This window comes from Poeciliopsis prolifica, unplaced genomic scaffold (assembly GCF_027474105.1).
Source record: "Poeciliopsis prolifica strain line A6 unplaced genomic scaffold, Auburn_PproV2 SCAFFOLD008, whole genome shotgun sequence".
Lineage (NCBI taxonomy): Eukaryota > Metazoa > Chordata > Actinopteri > Cyprinodontiformes > Poeciliidae > Poeciliopsis > Poeciliopsis prolifica.
Window position 1 is genome coordinate 710030 of NW_026562383.1, and position 27263 is coordinate 737292.

At 38.6% G+C, this 27263-nt stretch overlaps 3 protein-coding genes across 4 annotated transcripts; 1 reads left to right on the top strand and 2 right to left on the bottom strand.

Annotated features, from left to right (window-relative positions):
• Positions 1-238: 238 nt before the first annotated feature.
• On the bottom strand, positions 239-9437 carry LOC129361731 (uncharacterized). The gene is made up of 8 exons (XM_055032767.1): positions 8327-9437; positions 5763-5897; positions 3441-3585; positions 3273-3368; positions 2486-2630; positions 2251-2396; positions 1787-1926; positions 239-753 (listed from the first exon to the last, which is right to left on the bottom strand). Exons 2-8 carry the CDS (start codon positions 5860-5862, stop codon positions 605-607), a joined length of 921 nt encoding a protein of 306 aa, XP_054888742.1. The 5' UTR covers positions 5863-5897; positions 8327-9437; the 3' UTR covers positions 239-604.
• A 13-nt stretch (positions 9438-9450) lies between these two features.
• On the top strand, positions 9451-11076 carry LOC129361732 (transcription factor JunD-like). The gene has a single exon (XM_055032768.1). It carries the CDS (start codon positions 9679-9681, stop codon positions 10522-10524), a length of 846 nt encoding a protein of 281 aa, XP_054888743.1. The 5' UTR covers positions 9451-9678; the 3' UTR covers positions 10525-11076.
• A 2749-nt stretch (positions 11077-13825) lies between these two features.
• LOC129361733 (ras-related protein Rab-3A-like) lies at positions 13826-26782 on the bottom strand. 2 transcript variants are annotated; one of them, XM_055032771.1, is made up of 5 exons: positions 26633-26782; positions 24752-24976; positions 20621-20739; positions 19684-19808; positions 13826-18441 (listed from the first exon to the last, which is right to left on the bottom strand). In XM_055032771.1, exons 2-5 carry the CDS (start codon positions 24974-24976, stop codon positions 18251-18253), a joined length of 660 nt encoding a protein of 219 aa, XP_054888746.1. In that variant the 5' UTR covers positions 26633-26782; the 3' UTR covers positions 13826-18250. The 2 variants fall into 2 exon arrangements, with proteins under 2 accessions (XP_054888746.1, XP_054888744.1); XM_055032769.1 differs by having other exon boundaries at positions 26717-26773.
• Positions 26783-27263: the final 481 nt, after the last annotated feature.

The following is a 27263-nucleotide window of genomic DNA, read 5'->3' on the forward strand; positions in this document are numbered from 1 at the left end:
TTTGACTACTATGTCGTATATGAAGTGTCTCATATCAGAAGTAGGGAAAAGTTTTTAACCTTTATTATAAAGCTTGTGGCGTTAGCTTTAAATGTTCAACTTTATAGCAAAATGTGTTAACAAAATGACTAAATAGGCACATCAAAAAGAACTGAAAAGGAAGTTGGTAAAGTTTATGCATAAAGTGCTTTTCATAGACAAAATCAAAAGTGCTGTACAATAGAAATCAACCTTAAAATCCATACAAAACATATGATTTTTATTGTTTTAAAAAGCTTGAATACTTCATATACCATTCCATTATAGTGAACATAACAAATAAACAAACATAAAAACATTGGAAGTGCAATACATAAAGCAGTAAAATAATTTGGATCAAATTATATAATGCTTTCAAAACTATTATAAAGTGGTACATGTAGTAAAATGTTATAGTAATAATTAAGATTTCAGACATTTCTACTGAGAAAGGTAGTTTCATGTTTATTAGGAGCAAAAGGAGAGCTGTTTATTAAAAAAAAATAAGTCAAGCAAAAGACCATTTTATCCCCAATGAAGACATGGTCATGTGTAAACAAGTGAAGTAGATTGAAAAATAATTTTCTTAGTTAAAGATCCCAAACTTGTGGCCATCAAGTGGGGACATAATTAGTCGGGCTGAACCTGATGAGTGTAGAGGCCTCCACTTGTTCCTCCAGATGACTGAGCAGACTCTGGAAACAAACAGGATGCAGGCCACCACCAGCTGCACCACTAACAAAGCAAAACAAAAAATGTTAAAATTACATCAACATCAGGGTATCGCTTTTATCCAGGATAAGATTTTATGATCAATATAAATTAGGCATGATTCAGGCTTCACTATCAAGGTATAAACAAGTTTAAAAAGTCGTTTTCAAAACCCCCAAGATTTTCCTCAAGGTCACAGCACTACACCTTCTGCATCTAGGAACTGTACCACTGCTGGCTGGGGAAAAAGCCTACAGATTTCTTTCACTGAGAAAAGCAAGTCCATCTCAGAAAAACATATCCACAAATAATGGAGTCATGGTGTGAAAACTAAATAAACGACAGCAGACTAGTTTCAACATCACTGTTTCAAGATGTCATGTCAAAAGCCTGTATAACCACCAAAAGCAGCTTGTTAACTGGTTCATCATAAAGATGTGATACCCACTGGTGTCTTTAAATGTTTATGGGTTATGATAAGAAGCTACTTTATTTGCTGTTAACAGGAGTTAATGACAATGGGTGTAGTAAGAGTGTTTCACCAGTAAGTGGCACGTGGAGCTGCCTGTTGCCCTGCTGTTTCTCATTAACTGAGAGAAATTAGAGCATAAACTGTGTTCCAGGTGCTCATTAGGGTTCTGAGCCTAAAGAGGAACCAACTGATACATTTAAAGCTGGTTCACTCTCCCAGTTTTAAATGCATCAACTACAAACATAATTTCTATCAACCCATCTTTTAGGAATAAATCTGCTCCGCCATTGAAATGCTCAGAATACAGACACTTGGAATTTGGCTTAAAAAAAAAAGAAAAAAAAAAGTGATTTTATGTTTTTTGTTTTATTAGTTTCCTAAGACTAAAAACAATTAATGCTTAGCCTGGTGGGAAACCCTGCAAACGCACAAATCTCAGAGTTGTCTCTAAAACCATTAAACCCATTAAACCAACTCCTGTTCTCAAAAGATTAGTGCTAATTATTTCACACTTATTGATTAGTTTATCTTATTATTTGAGAGTCACAGGGTTTGGTTTATTACAAAAACATAAACAAAACTCACCCATAAAAACAGTGTTTGGAGTGGGGTCAGCCGGGTTAAAATGCCTGTAGATGATTCCAACCAGAGCCACGATAACTACAGGATACACTGTCAGAATGTAGCGCACCCAGCGGTCCAGCACCCAGTTCTCCAGGACAAACCTGCACAGAAATAAATGAGTAGAAGATGATCAAACCTTAAAGCTTAGCAAAGCTTACTGTACTTTCTTAAATCTAATCTTATTCTTCTGAGGACTAAAAGAATCTGTTAAGAAACTTATCAAGGTAAACTGAGCTTCTGGGAAAGTCAGACGTAATTGGTAGATTGACTGAACTTAGTTACTACATTCACCCAGCTGTACTCAAGGAGGCTTAGAATTAAGGGCACATTAACATCAGGGAAGGAAGATGAAACTGGAACCCCACCTTTCTAATTACAAGTAATAATACTCCAAACTATAAACAGCTGTGAATAGAGACTCTTACCATCCCAACAACTCTGCAAAAAGAATGCACAAAGAGATGGTTGCTGCTGTGCTCTTGTCTACACCCCACAGTTGGAGAACCACAGAGAAATTGAGCAGAGAGGCAATAGAACTCCATGTGGTGTAGACAGCCAAGCCGTTCTGGACCTGAACAGATACAAAAACATATGAATTCAGATCACACACAGCTACCTCAAAATCTTTGGATACAGAGGTATGGAGCATTCACTACCTACCAGGATTCTGAGGCAGGCCAAATCCTTTCTATGGTATGACTGTAACCACAGTCCATAGTAATCTGTAGCAAAGCAAACGAAGAACAAGGCACTGTAGTTGGTAAAGGCTATCAGGATCAACACAACCAAAGCTGCAAGCATTAACCTGCAAGACAAGAAGAAAATGAACATGTGATTAGATTAGCAACCTCTAAACTACTGTTTTAGCTAAAACCTTAGATGGCCTTTAGGGTCATGTTATAGTTGCAATGTTTTTAAATAAAGTAACATTAATTTTTTAGAAACTACATTGTGTGTGCTTTGTAATGCACCATTCAAGTGAACAGAAATAAACACCCAAATGTATCGTTCTCTGATGTCAATCTATCAGTCCTTCCACTACCAGGTTTCCACTTCACTTTAGTGGTCACAGTGATAACGGACAGCTGTTTTCTAAGGATGAATTTTTTTTTTTTTTTTTTTAAAGGAGTAATAACCGAAAACATCCATCATACATAAGAACTGTAGGTCTGCGTAGTTCTGGACCTCCTCAGACCCAGGTTCTGGGTACAGCTATGATAGAGATGCGCTGCTTTTATAAACAGATTTTAAAAGTTGCTTTTGACAGATTTATTGAGAGTGGCTAATACAAAATGTAATCAAACTTTCACATCGACGACGTTTGTTACTCTGGAAAGAAATATCTGATAAACTACAACTAGTGTATTTTAGAAGTATGCATAAAGTTTTAGAACATTTTGAGAATGTGAGCTCTATGCATTGCTGCTGTAATAAATAGAAGACATACTCTTTGTCCCACAGAATGAGCCACGTCATATTCAGCAGCATATTGGACAGCCAGGAGAAATAAAAGGCATAGGGTAGCAGAGACTGAGCCCAAGACCTGTACAAAGAAAGATAAGGTTCAGTTATGTTCTGTTTAAATGTTCAGTAAAACTCTCACAATATTACCTACCCTCTGAAAACATATGAAGTGATGTAAATGACCATCAGGGTGAGCCATGTGTAGATAACTCCCCAGATGGAGAAGGTCCAACCAGCTGGAGTGATGTCAGTGTCATAGCGGGCCGACACATTGCCTGTACTGACGTGAAAGGGCCCTGAACACAAACAACCATCAATATTAACATCCAAAGTTTAATTTATAAAGTGCCAAATCACAAAAAGAAATATCAAAACTAACAAGCCCATTTTAAGCCCTTATCTTCAATCTGGTTCACTCCAGACAACAGTTCTATTCACAGCCAATAACAGAAGCCAGTTTGATCATAACTTTAAAAAATGTCACCTGTAAGTAGGTATCGTGCAATTATATCTTTGAGGGAAGAAAACATAAGTTTCAAAACTGCTTAAACATTTTAAGTCATTTTGCTTTATAGAGAAGCAAAAGGAAGCATCAGGGTGATCAGTGTTCCCCCTCTGATGCAGCACTGTGTCTTCTTTGCTTATGAGAAAGAGAAATATACATTTGAGAAAGACACAAACATGTATCAATGTTGGACAAGCACCATCGGTAACCTGTCAAGCCTTCAGGGTGTCATAATCCCATCATTCTAAAGAGATAGATGGATGATGGAGAGATAAAACTTTATGCATCCCTTTGGGATTTACCCTCAGAGAAATTGTAGTTCAGGCTCCCACAGAGCACAAACATATAAAAACAATATATCAATACTTATATCATTTTTTTCTTCACAGGCCGAGCCAATAGTCCCCCTGTTTCTATTGTATTCCTGTTACCCCTCCTTCCAACCTCCAGTGAGGAGATGAAAAGTTTCATTGCACGAGTTCCTCAGTCAAGGGTGTTAGAAAATGGATGAATGAATGGATGGGTGTTTAGCTATAGGTCGTTTCTATGGCATCAGGGTTGGGATTAAAAACAAAGTCCCTGACAAGGTTCCTGTGTGATTCACCCCGTGATGACGGTATCATCAGCATACTTCTGAATATGACATAACATTCTAACATAACGTAATTATTTAACATTTGTTTATTTGGAATAACAGTGTTGTTAAGTGTGATTTGATGATTTCAGCATAGCTAAATATAAAAAATGCAAATATTTCCCCAGAAAGCAAGGAATGAAAGTTTGAAAAATGACTCTTCTTAATTTTCTTTTTATACTTTTCATAAAAAGTCTTAACTTTTGCAGCAATCTCTTCAGTTATCTTAAGAAAACATCCAACAAATAGCTCCAGATAGTACAGGACTCGGCTGTCAGAATTAATCAGAAACAAGGGAGGCAGACTCCTCCTTTTCTTTCAGTTTTTTTAGATCCCTACTCGTCTTTAAACTCAGCAAAACAGCTTTGTATTTTTCCACCTTCTGTCTCTGAACATTTGGCTCCATCTGTCTAAATAGGCTGACTGAAACTGTCTGAAGAGTTATTGGATCCAGGTTCACACAGATGAGGAACAGATGCAAAAACATTTACAAAAGATCTTGAGAAAACGGCCTGAGGAACTCAGTCATGCCTTAGGAATGACAGCATCTTCTTTTAGTAGCAGGCTTCAAATAGGCCTGCAAGGACTATCGGCCTAATCCTGACCCACACCAAATACTAAGCCACACTTTTACATCTGCTGCTGTGTCTTTTGTTTTTGTCTTTAAAAAAAAAAAGAGACAAAAACAAATAAATAAAAACATAAGCAGCATAAGCATCCCTTATGCTGCTGATCTTTCTCGTACTCGATGGTTTTTGTTCACACCACAGTAAAGTGAGAAAGAAAGTCTTCTTCCAAATGTTTGGATTTTATGCCACACCTCTGATGATGCTGATGGAATGTTAGCCATTTTGAGTAGCAGAGGGAACAGGACAGGGAGGACCGACTCATTTCCATTTCTAAGATCATTTCGCTTTAAGTGCCAAAAATATTTCGAAATAATGGCTCCGGTCATTAAATGCGTTTGGAGAATTAGAAAGTATTAAACGCTACACAGTTTTAACATGAACTTCCGGTCAGTGGCAAATGGAAACGATTGGTGTTTTTGGGGAAACAGGAAACAGAAGCTTCCAGAAACAGAAGCAGAATTCCCCCCACCTCCTGCCCTCACCCCCACCTCCTGCCCTCACCCCCACCTCCTGCCCTCACCCCCATCTCCTGCCCTCACCCCCATCTCCTGCCCTCTCCCCCCCTCTATATGTTTGGTAACAATGAGGAAGCACATGGAAAATATAAACCATTCTTAAAATGTCGCACACGGTACAATTTAAATGGTAAACTCTATGAACGTAAAGAGAAACTGGCACCGAAATTAGACAGAGAGCTGAATTTACCTCTGCCCGCTCCAGCCAAGGCGTTAATGACCAGAACAGCGACGTAAACCGCCGTTGACAGCAGAATCACCAGGATTCTGGGCAGGCTGTTGTCGTTCATCTTCTCTTCGCTGCGCGGCTCTATGTAGCTGTTAGCTAGGAAAGTGAGGCGGAACAGAAATGAGCTCTATTTATACTGAGCTGCCTTCACGTGTTGCTCGGGAAACGCCCTTTCTCTGAGTGAAGAGTTATAAAACACTAGAAGAACGTTTCATTCTTCCTCTGAAACTTTCCTTATGTTGCCTTGGAGCTTCCAAATAGAATTAAATCCATATGATGATAGATTTATCATGGATTTGGTTACAAATATTATATGTATTGGTGGTATATTGTTTGGTTGTACACATTATACAACCAAACATAGGCGTAGGAACCGCACAGCCTGAAGACCCCGTCATGCAGTTACTCATTACACCACTAGATGGTTCTAAATACATGCGTTGATTATAAATCCTATTATTTTGTACTGTGTCCCTGAATTGCAAACCACTTCAGCAAATTCAAAAACACAACAACATTGATGAAGCACAATTACAAAAGCAAAAACGCTTCAACTTTAACAAAACGGAAAGAGTATGTCCCAGCTGGACCACATAACACTAGTAGCTCAAAGAATAGATTTTAAAATACTGTTGTTAGTTTATCAATCACTGAACGGCTCAGCATCACAATACATTAAAGATCTGCTGTTGTTGTACCAACCTTCCAGACTCTCAGATTCTGGTTCTGGTTGCTCTGCATCCCCAGAACCAGAACCAAAGGAGAAGTAGCTTTCAGCATATATGCACCACAAATCTAGAACAAACTTCCAGAAAACTGTAAAACAGCTGAAACACTGACTTCCTTTAAATCTAGACAAAAACACACCTGTTTAGAATTGCTTTTGAAATTTATTCAATTATAAATGTAATGATGGAACTTTGCTTAATGTCATGTTTTGATTGTTTATTCTATGTTGCATGACTTTGTGTTTTTGTGTTGTAAAGCACTTTGAATTGCCTTGCTGCTGAAATGTGCTATACAGATTAAATTTGATTGATTGATTGGAGACCTGAGAAATCGCTGATTGGACAATAGGCATGAATACAGTGGAGAGAACGTGCTGCACGGACCAGTTTCAATTAACTTTTCACTATGTTTTTTGTGAATGTTTGTTAAATGTTTGTTAATTCTTAATTGTATGTTTATAATGTCTTTATGTTGTTTGGGTCCTTTGTAACTAAATTGGCAAATGCACATTGAATTATGGGATTTTGTTAATATGTTCATGAATACAAAGGTGTGTTTTTGTGTGTTCATCAGTAAAGACGATTTATCAAAATCAGCTGTATCAAATGTAAACAATTAAATAATCACATAAAAAAGTTTGAAACATCCTTAGTTTTTTAATTATTATTATTATTATTCCTATATAATAATAATGTGTGAGAGATTGTATCAGTGACATTGATTAATTTAAAATACTTTGCAGAATGGCACTTCACGAAATTCAGACCATTTACTTGGATTAGCTTCCTGGCAGATGAGGCACATTCAATTTGGCGGACGCTAAAGCGTACCGCATCAACAGGCCAACCAGAAGTAATAGACAATAACTTCCGAGTCAAAAGCGCTGTCATCCAGTGATTTCTCAGGTCTCCAACTGGGACAGACCCTTTCCGTTTTGTTAATGTCGCATTTTTGGAATTTGTATTTGTGCTTTTAATTTGCTTAAGCGGTTTGGGCCTCAGGACCACAGCAAAGTCTAAATCCTGTGTTTCATAAAAGCTGAGGAACGGAGACCAAAAAAGCTCTGTCTCAGCGAAAGAAGTGAAAAATTGAGACAAAACTTTTTTGGTCTCTCACCCTGTGTTTCATAAAATGCTTTCATGAAACACAGCATTTGTACTATATTCCAGGTTCAAACACCCAAAACTACTTTCTCTGTATTTTACAGATCACAGTAAAAAGCTGTATTTTCAATAACCAGCCACCTTACTGTATTTTTATTCAGTAGTTTTTACAGCCATTTGTTACAGTACCGTTCTTTAGTGCCAATAGTGCCCTGCACAGAAAAACAAATATCTGTAGTTTAATGTGTAACTAAAACTGGCTTTACTTTTTCCCAGGCACAAAATGTCGCGTGATCTTCCATCATTTCCTGAGCATCTCGTGTGATTGCCTTTTCTCGCTAGACCCTCTTCAGTGGGAGATCAGTCTGACTAAATTGAATCACGTTATCTCAACTTGAACACATTTTATTAATACTAGGTTTTTGAATTTTATGTTTATCTGACATGATTTTATCACATTTGCCTTTGAAACAAAATTATTTTGTTTAAAAAAACATGTTTTTTTTGTAATTGCAAAGTCCACCTCAATTCAGTTTTTGGACACAAGCATGGAACAAGCAGAAAGTGGCTCAAATGGTAGAGAAACTCTGATTAATTGCAAGCTAACCATCACTTCATGCGACTTGCTGCTGGAGTTTTCCCCTGGAACAGAAAACATTATGCATATATTTAACATGTCCCTGAACGTCTTACCTCCTACCACAATTAACAACAGATGAGTCAGTCACCAGCAGCTCTAATCCCGATACCAGCAAACAAAAATTAACTAATTAAAATCAAGTTTTTTAAAAAAACAAATGGTGTGCTCCAGGTTTCCTCCTCCAGGTGGTTTGTATTGCAGCACCTCAAAGAAAAGAACAAGTGTGAATAAACCATTCAGACATTATCTAAAGTGAGCACCATTAGAAAATATATGTCTAAATGAAATATCTAACTTGAGCATATTATAAGATGTTACTAATATAAAGAAAAAATAAATACTAACATGATGTGCTGGTGGTAGGAGTATCCACCACAGGCAGCATTTAGTTGCTGATGCTTACCTTACTGGTATCTATGGAACAGTTGATTTTCTTTTTCCAATATTTACCCACTTAATCACTTTTATTGATTTTTTTTCTTTATGACATATGGATGTTTTAAAGTTGAATAAAACAGTTTTGTTTTCCTTCATAAAGCTACAGATATGTATAAATTGCTAAACAATTGTGAAACACATCACGCTGCAGACAGAAATCACAGGGTGTTTGTGGCTCATGGCAGAGCAGTCGCCTTTCCACTGACTGCTTTCCTCATCTCACAGTCACAGTTTCCTTCCCTTTTTAGCTTCATACCCACTTGAAGTTTTAGAACCACCTTCATTCTGTTCTTTGGACTCATTTGTGTGAATGCTGAATGTGAGTACTTGGTGTTTCCAGAGGGAGCGAAAGGAGACAAGGTTCTATAGGCGGTCTGGCACATTAAGACAAAAACAACAAAAACAGATGAGCATTTTGTTTCTATTCTACTCTATTGTGCAAGCCCAGCAGAGAGAGCAGCCTGCTCTGTCTCTGCTGGGCCTTTGCCTCTTACACCTTCCCCGCCCAGTTCTCCTCTGGCCAACCTGCGTTTTTTTATGATATGACATCAAACCACAATGCATTGCACTGTTTGTAGTTTACTCAAGGTCTCCATGGTGACAAAAACCGGCTCGGCCCCCTTATTCAAATTGAACCGGAAACCAAGATCATTTTGGGCCAATCTCTGCGCTCTGCAGTGACATAATGGAATTTTTGGGGGTAGAACGCAAGGAAGGTCTGGCGCTGCGCATAGCCGACGTGCCATCGGGAAAAGACAATGTCATAGGCGCGCAGAGGAGACACATCAGAACCCCTGAGGCGCAGCACCTGAAGACCTGGGCTGACAGAGAGACTGCGCACACAGAGGACACGGAGAAAGTGTCCAAATCCTGTCTGTATTGAAACGACTCGCAGCCCCTCATGTGAGGGTGTAGAATGGAAACACCTCTCCACCCGTTCCCCGTGGTGAACAGCATCTAGAGCACGATGATGAAGAAGGAGATCAGCCTGAACCAGGAGGATCAGAACTCAGAACTGAAGCCGAACCCGCTGCGGGACACGGGTGGGATTATAAACTCGCAGGATTTGGGACTCCTAAAACTCGCCTCTCCGGACCTGGAGCGTCTCATTATTCAGTCTCACCCAAACTCTCAGTTCATGTTCCCGAAGTCAGCCAGTGAGGAGCAGGAATTCGCGGAAGGCTTTGTCAAGGCGCTTGAGGACCTTCACAAGCAGAACCAGCTGAACGACGCAGGGTGCGTGTCCGTGGACCGACTGGAGCTCCTCGGATCCCCCAGCACCGCCGGATCCACGGGGCTCCAGCCGTCGGACCTCCCCGTCTACACCACCCTGAACGGCTACGCCGCGGCTCCGCTGGGCGCCGCCGCCATTAACTACTCCACGGACACCATCTCCTTCCCGCCACCGCCTCCCCACGCGGCCAGCGCGCAGCAGCAGGCGGCCGCCGCGGCGGCGCTGTCGCGGCTCCAGCAGTCCGTCAGCGCGATGAAGGACGAGCCGCAGACCGTCCCGGACATGCAGTGCTGCGGGGACAGTCCTCCACTGTCCCCCATCGACATGGACAACCAGGAGCGCATCAAGGCGGAGCGGAAAAAGCTGCGGAACCGGATAGCCGCTTCGAAGTGTCGCAAGAGGAAGCTGGAGAGGATCTCCAGGCTGGAGGAGAAGGTCAAAACCCTGAAGACGCAAAACACCGAGCTGGCCTCCACTGCCAGCGTGCTGCGGGAGCAAGTGGCCCAGCTGAAGCAGAAGGTGATGAGCCATGTCAGCAGCGGATGCCAGCTTTTACCAAACCAGGTGCAGGCGTACTGACGCTCCTATAATCACCAACATTCATTTCCTGTAACTACGGATCTTACCACAGACTTAAGGTGAGGCCGTTATTGCGCATGCCCACAGATCTTGACAAACCAAACTTGCACGGCGACCGACATGAACTATCACCTGGAAACGAAGCAGGTGTGGATCCCAGACCGCCTGGATCCAACAGGAAGCGACTGTTCAGCCAGCCGTGCAACAGACCACCAGCAGACCACCAGCCAGGGTCTCACCAAGTGCTCTCAATACAATGTCATAGAATATCTTACCTGTTTACAAACACTTAATAATGATAACTATATTTTATGTACTGAAACATTTAGTCTTATTTCCATCTTCTTTATTCGGTAAGCAGAAGCCCTGTCATTGTTGAATATGTTGTCAGTCATCATTGTTTTGCTCACTGCAGGGTTTGCTGCTCAGCTCTAAAGTCGCCATACTTTTATGAATGTATGAATGTGTATGAACTGAGAACGTCTGTATACATGTGTACTGGACCAGCGTCCGTCTGACATCTATTAAATTCACTACATTATTTAACCTCAAGCATCGTGTGAGTCAGTGAGGGGAGAGATGTTTACAGTTAAGATGAATCACTTCTTGCTTTTGCTGTATAAAGTACATTTAGGCCACAAAATATACATATATTTTCCGTTTATAAATGCAGAAGAGTGACATGCGGCGAGGTGCAAAGCTAAAACTTAATCATTATCAGATATACAAATGTAGATCACCTGCATGTTATTGTTTACATGTGGACAACGATGGAGGCCAAAAAGAATTGCTTTCCATCCCATCCATGCAGCGCTGCTGCGGTACAATAATGATCAAACTTGGAAATGAAGGTAATGTTCACGTCGTGCTCCACAGCAAAGGGAAAAACCGATTCAGTCCAACTCAAAGTCCAACTCAAACCCACGTTTTTCTCGCTCTGCATTGGCCAGGCTACATTGTTCCCATAGCAACGGACAACAACGTCCCTAAAAAAACAGAATATATTTCCCACATAAAGAGCAGAACATTCAGCCTGTTGCAGTAGTATGGTTTTAGACTTCATGTTTATTTTGCGATTAATAACCGATAGCTGTGGTAAGAGGAGAAAACTAAATATATCGCTGCACTTTACTGTATGGCTAGCTCGCTGTTACTGTCTCTTACTCTGCAGCTGTGGAGTCACAATGTCTGGGATCATGAGCGCCCCCTGCCGTGAGGCACGAGAACTGCCTGCCTCACCTCCAATCTGTTCTCCGCCGTTTCTGATCGCTCACGTTACTCACAGTTGGTGACAAAAAATAAATAAATAAATAAAAACATTATACATAAGGTAAAATATGGGAAATAAGTTCATATATTAATTTTTTTTTTTTTTACAATTTTATTAGTGACGTACAGACAGGAGCATCATGCTGTGGCAGCCAGAGGTTGATCGATCCCAGGTGAGGCTCGCTGCTGCCTCACCTGATCACTTCCGAGGCTCTGAATGGGAAAATGCGAAAATTTTAAAGAAAAAATAATCAAAATTGGTTCATGTAAATAACAATAAAAAAATACTTTACAGTACAGACCGCAAGGTGAAAAATAGCAATATAAATTATTTGATGATTATATTTTTCCATTATGATAAGTGAGACTCTGCCTCACTTGCCTCCCCTGGCCGCAGGTCACTGAGGCAAAATAATTATGTAAATTTAAATATTCAACATTTTTAGTGCAGTAATGTAGTCGGACATTTGTTTAAAGGAATTTATAAACCATTATAAATCCGTAACATAAAAGGATCTCGTCTTTTTATGAAAGGTGCTACTGTCCTACTTTCTATAAAAACACAAGAGAACTGCTGAGAGACAAAAAATGTGTTGTACTGAACAACTTTGATGCTAATAAGATAATCTAAATGGTTAACCAGTACAAATTTCAAAAAGTGTCGTCTATAGAAAATGTGTCCGAATTTAACTTTGACCCCAAACCTGGTCACGTTAAAGTAAATTTCAGTCTGCAAAACATCTGCCCTCTGCTGGCTAAAATATGAACTGACAAACATTTTAAAGAATAAGAATGCATCAAGACTTGACCTTTGTGATTTTCTTTTGTCTTAAAAACAAAACGAAAAAAGTATTTTGGCACACATGCAGTTTTTTCTTCTAACTCAACATTTCCAGTTTCAGAATGGGGAAAAAAATAACTGAAGCCTCAATTCCAAGAAAGAAAGTTGGAGACATGGAAATGCAACAAGGATGTGGTGCATTTAAATCTCTGATAGCAGCAGGAAACAATAACTGAAGGAAAATAGGACCACTTATTAAACTTACAGATAAGCTGTGTTCTACATGTGACAAGTTATTTGTATTGTGCATGTCTGAGCAGAATCTTCCAAACCTTCAGGCATTATGTCTGAAGAAACAAAGCTGGACATTTTAGGCCACAAAACCAACACAATTAACATTGGAAGTAACCTAAAGAACATGGTGGTGGTTTGAGCAGGACTTGAAATGAACTATTTTTTTTAAGATTCATTAAATTGCCAATAGTTTTAAATATCAATCATTTTGGACACAAATGATTGTCCAAAAATTTCAGGTGTTAATTAAAAAGCTGCAAAAGAAAGCAGCTTTTTAGCTGATGAAAAATAATAAAAAATAAATGATTTTTTTCATTATCACTGTAAGAAAAAAAAAAAAAACAAAGAATCCCTTTAGGTCTAGTATTTGAGATTATTGTATGATCGTGTGATTCAATTTATCTACACTCTCCAATGATAAAAAAGCAGGTAATTGATAAACAGGAACATGCCACTTTTATTGGATAAACATCAAATGAGCCAGAATTTATTCTCATGCAAATCTGCAAGGAAATCTGAATGTTACACAATCCATTTTGAAAGGCTGTTTGTTCCAAGTCAATCTTAAAACTAGTAGTTTTATCTCTTACCCAAATTTCTCAACTTTTACTGCAATGCACAAGAAAAACAGGAAAAAGACTGCTGCTGTTCTCAGTAAGAAAAAAAGTGATGGTAGTTACACTGAATGAACTAACACATTTTAAGACATAGAGGTTTCTTAAGACTCAACATGCAAAGCCAGAGAATATTTAACTCTTTTAGGATTTATTATTTATTAGATTACAATGTGAACTTGCAGAAACCCTAGCTTTGGAATGCCAGCATGTTCTACTCAAATTAACACCTTCTGATTATAATAATTTAAAGTTTTATTTGTGTTCTTTTTCCCCAAATCAGCAAAATCTCCATGAAAAAAAAATACATCTTGTGAACAACAACAGAACCAACACAAACCTCCTGCTTTTATTACGGTTTATTGGTTCCTTATTTCAGTAAACCTGGTATTACAGAATTACAGCACAGTTCACACAATTATTATCTGACAGGAAGGATATTCCTATTTACAGTTAGGAATTCTGCCATGGAGGATTGAATGAGAACAGGACTGATATGTTTTTTAATCTTCAGCAAAGTTAAAACTGTAGCAAAACACAATAAATAAATATAATAATAATAATTTTAAAAAAATCAGTAAACAAGTCAAACGTGAACAAAAATAGTCAAAATCACTTTTTGATGAAGAAGTCGAGTATTCAGGTAACCTGCAGCAGTGATTTCCCTTTCTGACAGCAGACAGGCTCAACAGAACATTTCTAACCAACAGTCAGGGAACTTGGACCCTACATTTATTCAGAACACTTAAAAAGAGAAAACAAATCTTGAAAATGCTCTTTATTCAGTTGCTTTTACTCACACGCCTTGTGTTGCAAATCTAAGTTGTACATTCTTAATAACTGAGTGTGAGAAAAAAAATAGCAATCATAGCAGTTACAAAATGACAAACATACTCCTCAATAAAGCTACTTGAGCATGATAAGTTCTCACTCTGGAATGTTTTAATGCTCTACTCTCCCCCCAAAAGGAATCATCCTCCATGCGGCTCTGCTAACACTCATACAAGCAGAAGTGCTAGAAAACATCAGGCTACTGAATATGAGCAAACATCTCAAAACGTGCAGAATGTATTGCATAATCTTAAATACTACAAAAAAGTTCGATCATAAATAAGAAAATAAATAATTCATGTGAAACACTTGGCGCATGCCTCAGCGATTTTATGACTGCATCAGTTGGTTAGTAGTGAAAACAAGCGCAGACACGTCCTTCACCGCATTGGCATAAACTAAACCAGACAGCCTCAAAAATTCCAACATGTTCTGCAGAAAGCAAACAGACCAATTAGGGTTCTGATAGTCCAATTAGTCTCTGGGTCAATGTGTCCCTTCACCTCTTCATCAGAACCTCATCTTCTTCCCACCTACTTCCATTTTTGGAAACAAACCAACCATTTAGTTTCCACTTGACCAATGTGCATAATTTTATATCTCTTGATAAATAAGTGTTTAGAAGAATAATGGAAGGAAGATTAAAAAAAATATAGCTCTGATCATACATGTAGTCTAATTTAATTCAGTACCATTTCTGTAATATTTTCAATGGAACCCAACTCTCATAGATTAGAATGTTTCCAACCATTTGGACCACTTGGTTCTTATGAAATTATTCTTTAAAAAATGATTTACAGAACTCGTATCCCAGACACCATGTCTCTCTTTCTCGGTTTCTAACTATACATCTAAAAAAAAGATGTGGCAACAGCAAATGAGATGGATTAGGAGAGCTTCCCAACAACTGATAGAGTAATCCAGGACATGTTACTGGGGAATTTTGTCTCTGCTGCCTGGATTCTGGTTAGGATCTCATGACAGCCATGATAATGTTATACAGCCAACAAGATTCAGGTAGACGCTTCTTCAGATTTGTTGCAATACTGACAGCAACTGGAGATCCTTTGTGCCTGCAGCATCACCTTCAACAACAACTCTTTGAAGATACTTGGATGATGAGTGAAGACATTTCATTTCCTTTTAGGATAAATAAGTTGTTTTTTTAAATTGAGTTAAATAGAATTATTCCCTACAGCAGGACATAAAAAGTTCCTATTACTGGTTGTTAAAGTGGGTACAAGACGTACCCTTGGCTGAGAACAGATTGATGCATGATTGGTACAAAATGTTCTGATGCAGGGAAGGAAACAACTAAAACTGCAGAAGAGTGGAATAGCGAAGGGAGGAATGACCAACACCCACTATATGCACTGAATAAAAGCTTTGGGGTGTCGAGAGTTAAACATCAAACTTTCACACCCATATGGCATTTTAAAGTAGTAGAGGGAGTGAGAAAGATGGGAGTAAAGCAAGTAAAATCAGCAGCACATACAAATAAACCAGTCAGAAGAAGCGTCAAAACATCAAAAACATGCAGCTCTGACTACAGCAACCACCGCTTCCCAATCAGTTTACATGGATACTATAAATATCTGCATTTTAGAATGCATATTTATTGACATTTATATTTATAAAATCTTGAATGGCCAGAGACATTTGATATTCTCCTACTGTGATGTATGACTTAGAGCCAATGAGTTTTTAAAAGCATCAAACATCCAGGTTATGATGTTCCTTATCCAGGTCCAATCAGAATGTTGACTTTAATTTTTCATAGAGATTACTATATGCTTTTGCTCTCAGAAGTAAAAACGCCTTTGTTAAGATGCTAGGTTTGTGCAAAATAAAGAAAACTGTGATCAAATGATCACTTTCCCCAGATCTAGTCCAACAGGCATCCTGTTCAATTCAACTGGAAACAAACATCAGTTAGAGGGGAAGATGGAAAATAGATATGTAATTATCTAGTTTCATGAGTGTGCAAACACTGAAACTAATACTTTCAATTTAGTCTTCCTAACTTCATCACTATATAAATCATAGTAAATCTGATTAAATGTAAATAACATTCAGCTGTTCTGGAGATAAATTTTCCCCTAATGTTGTTACCAACATCTTTAGCTATAGCTCTGTAGAAAAAAATCAAAGGTACCAGTCAGAAGATGGTACATGAAAATCCTCAGCACTACATTCAAATCACAGCACAATGAAAACAGATATCAATAAAATAGAGACAACGGCCGTGTTCTGTTAACAGGATATTTCTCCAGAACTGATGAAGCTATGATGCTGAACTGATGAAATGTTATCACTGGGTCAGTGAGGTTGTTAGTAGACTAACAGCAACATGGAAAGAGCTGCAGAGAAAGAGCTGCAGGGTGTGTTCTAGATGTGATAACAAGCAGAAAAAGGAGCTGGGATCTCAGACTCCTGCACACATCCAGAATTTCCACTACCATCTGATAAAACCCAACTGGATTTTCTGGGCCACATTAACAGTAAGTTTCAATAAAAGAACAACATACCTACAAAGAAACATGGTGGTGGCAGCATTATGCTCTGGGTGTGCTTATTTTCAGAGGAAGATGTTTTGTCAGTCAGTGAGATTATGCACATCTCCAAAGAAAATGCCAAAATGTCTCCTAGAAAGTTGAAGTTGGAGGTGGATTTGATGTTTTAGCATCACTGTTAATCTGAGGAGAATAACTTCACCAGAGCCAAGAAGTAAATCTGAATCCAAGAAGGGCCGTGGAAAACATATGTCTTCACAAGTGGATAGATTTGGAGAACTTTGATACATCTAAGTGGGTAAATATTACTAAAGTTTGTAAACACGCGGCTGTTTCTTTATAAAATCAAATATGTCCTCCAAATTGTTTTAAAAAATAATATTGTATCAGTGGGATCAGTTTCAGAAAACATTTCATTTATGTGAACCCAAACAGATCTGTCTGTGAGTTTTGGTTTTAAACATGCCAAACCCATAGGGGGCAGTGTAGCGCATTGCTACAACCTTTCTCAGAATCAGTTTGCTTCAAAACAACCACGGCTTTTTACTAGGAAGAAACGTGGTGCCAGGAGTATCATTTGGTTAGACACCTATATAGGTTGAACTACTTTTAATCAGGTTATTGAAACAAGTGTATCTTTTTCCCTAGATATCTGGCTATGTTTGGACAAGGCCTAAAACAAGCTGTAGAGCGCCAAGAAGACTCAATAGTTAAAGTCAACGACAAGAAGCTTCAGCAAAATATTAGCTTAAGGGTGTGAAAATGTATGCATCTGGGTTGTTGCACCTTTCTATTTTTTTTTTTACTAAAGCAGATTTGTTTTCAGTTGGATTATACAGGATGTATGTCTCATTAATAAAGAAAAATTATTTGAGATAATTTATCACGGCCTTCTTTTAAGTCACAAAACCCTACATTTTAAACAAAGGTTTGGACACTTTTCAGATCTATTGTAAATATATGTCTTGAAGATAAATATTTAAATTAATTCAATAATTTCTTAATTTAAGAACAACTCTGCCTGAACATCGAACTTAGATTCAAAATCTCCCTAAAAGTCCACCACAACACTAAAAAGAGGATCTCACATCCTCCAAAACACGCCTGCATGAACCCACTTCAGCAACAAACATCTTTTCAGAGGGACAATAATTACAACTGTTGCACATCTGGTAACATACACCTTAGTGTGTTTAAGAAGTGTGTGAAAGAGTCAGGGAATGTTGCTGAGCAGAAGGACAGCCCCTGGAAGGCCCATCTCTGGGCAGACTGCTGCTGGTGTGGGGCTGTGGATGGATGGCAGTGTTTATGTGCAGGGATGTTTTGCATCTGCATTTAAAAAAAACAAAACCAGCAAAATCCAGACTAAAAAAACCTTGAAAAATCAGGACAAGCAGTGTGTGTGTGTGCACGTATGTGTGCATTCAGCAAGCGCAATCTTGGTGAGACCTCTGGGGCTGCTCATTGAGCTGTGGCCCCTGTTTAGCTCCGATGACTGTTGGGTCGTTGTTGTCCAGAGTCTCTGTCATCCTCTCACAGATGATGTCCACCAGTCGCTCGAACGTCTGTTTCACGTTGATGTTGTCTTTAGCACTTGCTTCAAAGTACTCAAAACCTGTCAAATGTACATGGATTGCAAACTGTTAACAGTAGACAAGCAGTGAGCTCCAGAACAACGTTCAAAGCGTCACTGTTAAACAATCCATTGATAGACAGATGTTTTTCACTATTTATCAGAATACAATCACATGCTTTTATGTATTACATTGAAATCTTTTGTGACATACCAACTCAAAGATAATTATAGTTGTAAAGTTAAAGATAAGTAAATGTTCAAAAACTCAATTGGACATATAGCTGGACTTTGACAGGGCCATTTTGATGCATGCTATATACTGATCTGAACTGTAGCTCTGGTTCCATGTGTAGGGCTGATGTCATGCCGAAACAATTGGATCTAATCGATTATTGAAATAATCCTCTAATTCAGTAACTAGGTAATCATTAATAGAGAATAAAGGCTAAAAAATGTCATTTGCTGAAAGAACCACCTCCTCAGAGCAGTAATCAAGCCAAAGTTGTACAAGAAATACATACATTCTTCAACTAAGAAAAACAACCCTTGTCTGTAAATATGTTAGAACAGGGGTGTCAAACTCCAGTCCTTGAGGGCCGGTGTCCTGCAACTTTTAGATGTGCCTCTGCTGCACCACACCTGAATAGAATAATTAGGACATTAGCAACGATCTGGAGAACTTTTCTACACAAGAAGGAGGTAATTAAGCCATTTCATTCCAGTGTTTTGTACCTGTGGCACATCTAAAATCTGCAGGACTGAGGCCCTTGAGAACTGGAGTTTGACACCTGTGACCTAGTAATAGTTTTAGCTTGAGCTGGTTCAAATTCTGTGAAAAAAAAAACAAATAAATAAAAATCTATCAAGCAACTTTTGCTATCCATTGATTGATGAGTTCATTCAAAATGAATCACCAGACCAGCCCTACACTGTATTGATGTTGAGTCCAGCAAAAAGGCCTGATCTGTTCACATGTTGAAGGATTTTTGGCTGCAGATGATTCCTTTGCTCCAGATTATCAAGTGTTCACTGAAAGAATGCTGTTGTTGAAATTTGGGGAATAAAATGTTTATTTTCTTAGCTAAAGGAAGGAATTTAATTATTTGTATTTTCAATGTATTTCTAACATTGCATAAAGGCTTAAGTGGTTAAATTAAAAAACTGCAGTGTCAACTTTTTTATGCAATCAATCGTCAAAATAATCACTACATAAAATAATGCTTAGTTGCAGCCATACTTTAAAGTGCTGTGTACTGAGAGGTGCTAAAGGGGCCACATTACCAAGTTGCTCTGAGAGCTGGCGCCCCCTGTCGGACGCCACCACCCGCTCATCCTCCATATCACACTTGTTTCCCACCAGGAGGACTTGGGCGTTGTCCCATGAGTACGTCTTGATCTGGGTTGACCTGTCAACACAAACACAAGGTTCCTTCATTTTCTTAAAGACTTCAGTGACCTTCCTGGGAAAGGATAAACACAGCTTCTTCCATGAGGAATAATCAATAAATTTATTGATGACTCTCTGTGGAACAGACATTGGGATTAGCATTTCATGTATACTTTAATGTATTCTGCTTAACATGTCTGTTTCCAGAAACTGAGGGATGAAAGGTCGTCCAAGCAGCAGAGTGCTGAATGAAAAACTGAAACATATAGTCACTACTTTCCAACAGACGTGCATCTCAGGAAGTTAGAAATTATGAAAAAGTTGAATATTTCTCCTCTCGTTTCAGAACGTAAAACTTGTCTATGATATAGACTCATTTTACATAGAGTGAAACTATGGCTTAAGGATCATGAAACCCAAAGTTAAGTATCTCAGAAGGATCCTACAAATGTTATCTGCTGGACATTCTCTGACTCAGGTCTCTCTTTGTGAAGCTCCCTAAAAATTCTTGAAGGGATTCTGCTGCTGCACCTTTTCCTTTCCCACTTTTACCTTCCACTCAACTTTCTATGAATATGCTTGGATGCAACACACTGAACAAACAGCTGCTTCAGCATTGACCTGCTATGTCTTCATCTCCTTGTGGACGGTGTCCATGACGGTCTTCAGGCCGTCTGTCCAGTCAGTAGATTGTGTAGCGTTTTTGCGTAAACTTTCTGCTGCTTGCAGGTTAATTAGCTTATCATGATGTCAGTTTCACTATGAGATTCCAATATTTGCCCTTTCATGATATTGCTAATCTTTTTAGCAGAACATGCATCTGTCTCTTACCAGTCTTGCACAGCATTAAAGGACTCCTCGTTGGTGATGTCGTACATGAGGATAAAGCCCATTGCTCCTCTGTAGTAGGCTGTGGTGATCGTTCTATAGCGCTCCTGACCAGCAGTGTCCTGCACACACATAGAACCAAAACATGCTCCATAGATTACTTCAAGCATACATAGCTATCAAGATTAGTGACTATAAAATAAGATAAATAATAATAATAATAAAAAACATCTATCAGTATGACCAAAGTGTGACTTTAACAGTATGTTCTGGTCCCTAATGCAACAAGCGGGCATGCTTCAAGGGTTCTGCCATTAATCATTCCTAACAAAGGAATGTTTCTGAAAAAAGAGGCAAATGTTTAATAGCTAGAAGTTATCAGCAAACCTAACCAGACAGCTTGCCTCATGGTCATAAAACACAGTCTTAGAAAGGTCAGTTAACAGTTAATGTGGACCATCAGTAGGATTTACAGGTCGGCTGAATTTAAAAGTTGAAAAATGAAACTGGAGCCTCGTTATAACTTAGGAATGTTTTGAGACACTTTTGCGTTTATTAAATATGAAACATCTCTGATTTGAACAGTTTAATGCATAACCACAAACTGACTGTTTGTATCTGACAAGTTAATGTTACATTTTGATAACTATTCTACAATTAGTGACAAAATAATGAGTAATAGAACTTTTAATAAAACTAATGGTTACAGGTGCAGGCTGTACATTCTGCATACTGTAAAATGCAATAGCTTTACAGAGCACTAAACTCAGTCCACATCTTATGAGCATTACAGGGTCAGTCTAACACATGTGACTGTGTGTGACTGAACTCACTCATCAGTGATGAGCTGGATGTTGGAGACTGTCAGTTTAAGGCTGGGATGTACAAAATCAACATGTGAATTTCATTTAATATTATTTTTATTTTTTAAGGTTTTATTTCCTCTGGTATCCTTTATTTTTTGATAGAGGACAGACAGGAAAGTGGGTAATGAGAGAGAGGGAACTTACTTGTCATCCAACAATCATAATAAGTAAGTTCTTACAATATATGAACAAAACTAAATTTTCAGTTTTGTTTGTGACCACTCGAGGGACCCAGAGGACATGTTCAGACCAGAATCCAACCTGTTCAGGATAATACCGAGACAGCAGTGATGGCAGGTGTGGATCACAGTTAGAGGTGGTGTTGGAAATCAAGCTACATTTGTTCAGCAGAATGAAGTACTGGATAGATTTAAGTTACTAAAATGATCTGTGTGTCTAATATATACACACACATTTATAAATCAACCATACACATTTAAACCCCCTAGCATGAAAAGTCCATGAAAAAAACAACAACATTTATTCATGAGAACATTGAGCCATGCATAAAGTCCTTTTAAATGATCTTACTGCTCGGTCAGATCATCAGTCGTATCCTAATATCATGTGCCCAATTACTGAAAAATCTTAATAAAGAAAATAGTAATTCTCTTAGATAAAAACGGGTCACTATTAAAACGTAGCTCTACCAGGCATACTTATATCAAAATATGACTTGCTGTAACAGAATCCATTTCCTAAACAATTTTATAATTTCCTCAGTGAATAATTATTCACTGAGGAATAATTTAGTTCAAATATAAGTAGAAATCTGAATTGGACTCACTGGACTGCAATTGTTGTTGTGCAACAGTCTCCCCTTTCTCTCTCTCTACTTCCTCTTCTGAGTGGGGAGATGTGCTACCAGCTCTCCATCTAACGAGTGAAATTAATCTGCTGGGATTAGTTACTCTTATTATAATCTTAATGCGAGTCATTACAGACGTTTTCTGAAAAGAAACCAAGAATAATCATTTATTCTAATTATTTGATTCCAAAGTTACAGTAATTGTTTTATTTGCAAGCATTCTCACAAGTAAACCAATATCAATGTAAGTATTTTACTTATTCAATTCAAAATGTTTAGATTTCATTCTTTAAAACTATTATGGTTTGAAATAAGGAATAGTTTCAACTATTTTTATACATCTTGAGGGTGGAAAGAGGAAACCTGCTGTTCCTGTTTCATAACTCTCTCTGTCTGGCTATGATTTCTTTTGATTAGATAGAAAAAAGACGTAGAATTAAAGCAAAGTTTGCCAGAGATAAAATCAACACGCACAACCAGAAGTTTAAGTCTACTGTTGGGTCTAGATGTCACTTGTGTGATTAATTTTAAAGGTAACTTTATGTATTGTTACTTTTAAACTAAAACCTCCAGCATGAGGAAGTGGGATGATCTCAGGTTGCATCTATGTTATCAAGTAGATTGTTATAATAATCAAATCTTTCATGATATTAAAGCAATAACTTGTGCTGCTTGCACAAGTCTATATTCAATGTGTTTATGGGAAGCTCAAGTATTTATTTTAACGCATGCGAAAATGAGTTGTTGGTACACATTTTCCAGGGAAGATTGTTATCTCATGAAAAATCAGTGCAACTTTAATGTCAACAACAGGCAACAGACCTGTATATCCATTAGCAGCCTTTCCTCAGGTCTTCTTTTTTTTTATTTACAGGCTTAGCTAAATACAAACTGAGAAGTCAGTTCAGATCTCGCTGACTTCTCAGCTAGAACGCCATGAAACTATTTAAAGTTTCATTGGTGTTTATCTGTGACCCATCAAACCTAAAAATCCAATCTTTTCCAGATCATTGATTACACCAAACCTGTGTTTCAGAGGAGCAGTTGGAGAAAAAGTCAGCCCATGTATTACAAGAAGATGATGCCATCTTCTGACAGACTCGCAAGTTTACTGACTGTTCACTGACCAAAGACAAAGCTGCAGACATTTTGTCTTTGTTTTAAAATATTAGTAGAATTCTGTTTCATATGTGTTCAGCATGATGTTGCCTCTGCTTGTTAGAAATGAAAAACTTCTCACAACTGGAAGGTTAACAAAATAAAAACTTTTATATAAATGGCATTGATTGCTTCCCTCCAAAGAGTCATGTGTCTGGGTTGCAGACACATGACAGAGGTGACATGCAAAATTCAGATGGGAGTAGGTGGATCTCGAGAAGCTAATGCCCTAAATGGGCTGGTACAGAAGAGGCATCTAAAAAACAAATGCATATATTTAGAACATGATCCATATTTACTCAGTAAAAAAGACTTGCCATATAATCTTGAGGATTTACCCGACGTTGAGGCAATCGACATAACTAATCTGATGCTGCTACGACACATCAGATGAAAGTTTTCAAAAGCCTGGAGCATACAATTATTCTACTTCAGGTTGGGTCAAACATTTAGGATCAAAAGAAGCATTAAATGGCTCTGCACTCATTTCTGCCCAGGTGAGTAGTGAGTTGTGTTACTTAAAGTAACACAACTAATGCTGTCATTAGTTAGTGTTGTCTAATGATAGCATTTGTTATCACTAATGCTAATAATAGCTTTAGTGATAACAATGATATCACTAATGCAAATAAGCTAACTCATGTCATTTCTTTGTGCTTGTAAATAATTTATTTAGCTTCTGTAAATCCAAATTCATGCTGGAGTTGTATATTAATGTTGAGTCATACTGCATTCTACAATGTAGGTAAACTATTCGCAACGATCAACAGAAACCACATTGAAAACATGGTTCAACCAAGCTAGAGCGCAAAAATTATACATCTTATCTTACATATGAATGCTTGTCTGTCTAAGTGAATGTCCAATAAAATATTTGAAAGTATATTTTAAACGATGCGATAGTTAGTGGGCGCTGAGAACTCTGGCATTGTTAGCTTTTGCACCTCCTGTTTTTACATGTAAATTGTTGATTCACTTTTCATGTCTTTTTTCTGTAAGTTTTTGAAAATTAACTCCCTTGAAACACAAAAATAACGTTTATCTTTCTCTCTATTAGAATGGTTGTAACACACACGACAGAGTTTAGGCAATTTGAAGCTGGATCAACAAAAGTAAACGGGCTGCATTTACTTTCTGCCCTCCATCTGCATTAACGTGACATCGGAATTATGTCATCTGCCACCCAGCAATAAGAGAAATAAAGGGAAATTGACAAAAAAAGGTATCAAATAGGCAGATCAAAGTGTTAAAAAAAATGGCCACAAACTTCTGAACGGTGCTCCTCAAACCTAGAGTCCTCACCCAGATCTGTAGTTTTATCCTCTTGTCGTTCCTATAGATGGTCTTGACCTTGAAGTCGATTCCCACCGTGCTGACAAACGCCGGCGTGAATGAGTCATCTGCATAGCGGAAGAGGAAAGAGGTTTTTCCCACGCTGCTGTTCCCAATGATGAGGATTTTAAACATGTAATCAAAATTCTGGTCCGAGGATTCCTTCTGTCCGTATGTCGCATTTGCAGATGCCATCTATACATGAACAAACAGGCAACAATTAGCACCCGAAGTTTACATACTTAGGAAACAATAAGCCGTCATTCAAACAGAGACCACACAAAACACTTGAATACAACAAGCTCATGCTCCAGCTATGTCACAGAGGATCCACTGACTCCAGCTGTTTTCAATGTTTCTATTTGTTCTCTCCAGACTTTCTCTGGGACTTTACCATCTGAGTTTGAGGTAGAACATGCCTTACTGTTGCAGACTCTGTTCTGCAGACTCTGTTCTGCAAACTTTGCAGCTTCAGTTTTTGTGCTGACATATATTATAGTTGGATCATTGTGTTTCAGATTAATTCAGAATGAATCTCAGTTTACATTTTAAACTTTATAGCAAGACTCGCTTTTCCATATGTACAGTTATGATATCACATCATCAAAACAGGTGATGCTGCAAAAAACTGTTATAAAGGACGAACAAATATGCTTCAAAGAGAAGGCTTTTGGATTTCCATGAGCATCTAAGCTAGCACCAAGCTATCTATTCCCCAGGGTGCACTACAGAATGGGGTTGCCACAACTGCAGACTCTGACTATTAGCAGAAGAAGGGTGTGAGTTCATCTGCACATCTATGGGTGAGGGGTGGACAGTTTGGACAACAGCCGTGTGATGAGAAGCACCAAAGTTGGCAATTCTGTCCAAGAAGACAATAAAAACAAAGTAAAATTCTGCAGAAAGCAGAGGCATCATCTCTGTCCTCAGATAGAAACTTCTGATCTGTCTCCAGCAAGATGGAGCACCATGTCATAAGGCAAAATGAACAAAGGTCTCAAAGATCTGATAATCCAACTTCAAGCACCAAGGAGACAAGAATGGATCACCATCAGTCAGAACGCAGTTCAGAAGCTGAAATCCAGCAAAGCACAGAGTTACACAAGTTCGGAAAAGTGGTGACACTGTAGATATTTGATTCATGAAAATAAAATGCTTGCCACTCAATCTATGGAAAACGTGAACAGGCTCAGTGTAACCAAGGCAACCTGCACCTATATTGGTGACAGATGTTTTGAGGAAGAACAAACACTCTGTGTGTGACTCCCACTGACAGCAGTCCTCCGCCATCCTCCCTTTCCCAGCCTGGAGTACTTTAGCGTCCCAGCAGTCAGACACCTTCACCTCATGGAGGATAAGAGGGCGGAAGTAGAAGGGCTTAACAGACTAAGCATCGACTAAACTGACTGTCCTATCGCCTCCCATGCAGGGATGACAAGAGCCTCAGCCGGACAGGCCAAGTCGCTGGTAACATACTCACAATGCTGCAAAAACAAACAAAAGCATAGACTGAAGCATTGTTTCATTCATCTCTGTTATTGCTTTTAAGTAAAACGGCCTGAATCCCACAACCATCTAGTAACAGAGCTTAGCTTGAATTATGTAGCTGTACTCTCAAAGTTAGCTCGACACAAGCCCACCGGTTTATGACGGTCTGTTCTATGTTAGTTACCGCCGTTCAGCGTCGATAATAACCATTACAGCATTAATTATTAACAACAAAGCAGAAAGCTGGTAAATGGCTAATTGAGTCCAGCTATAGTTAAATGTGACAGCAGGAGCTAGCTAAGCATCCCAGCTATGTCAAATGAAGGTTACTCCTGTTTATTAACAACTACCTAAATCACTGACCTCGTAATGGATAAGCTCCGTTCTTTATGTTTCCGCTGTTGTAATGAACACAGCTCCGCTACTCAAGATAAGCGAAGGGTTTACCATGAAATGGGTGATTTTCTCTTTAGCTTTTCTGCAGCGACTATTTCAGAAACCAGCGTTGCACCTGCACGAACAGAATGTAAGAGTTATTGGCAGGACAGCTGACCAATCAGAACAAAGACTTGGATGACTCTCCTCTACAAACCCCGCCCCGTTTATGCAGGAGTCTCCAGTATGGACCGTACCACAGTGGCCGCGTTTCATTGGCTGATGCCCATTTACGTAGTAGCGCGGCTACCACGTGCGTGGCAGTCTCACAAACACAAGCTAAAGTACGTGCATTAATAAACACATGTTAACGTAGCGCCAGGCTACATTGCAGCCTGCAGACGGTTTTCGCATCAACAATTGAAACAGAACGGTTCTCTATTGTCAGTGGGGTTTCTGAACTGGTGATGTCAGGTATCCTGATAGTATTTATGGCAGTAAAATTCACAGATTTCCAAAATCAGAAGCAAGAAAGCCTTGCTTGGATCAAAGCTTGTGCACGACTGGATGAGCAGCTCAACGTTCATAGGGTCAATAAGAACAAAGGAGTGTTTGCTGG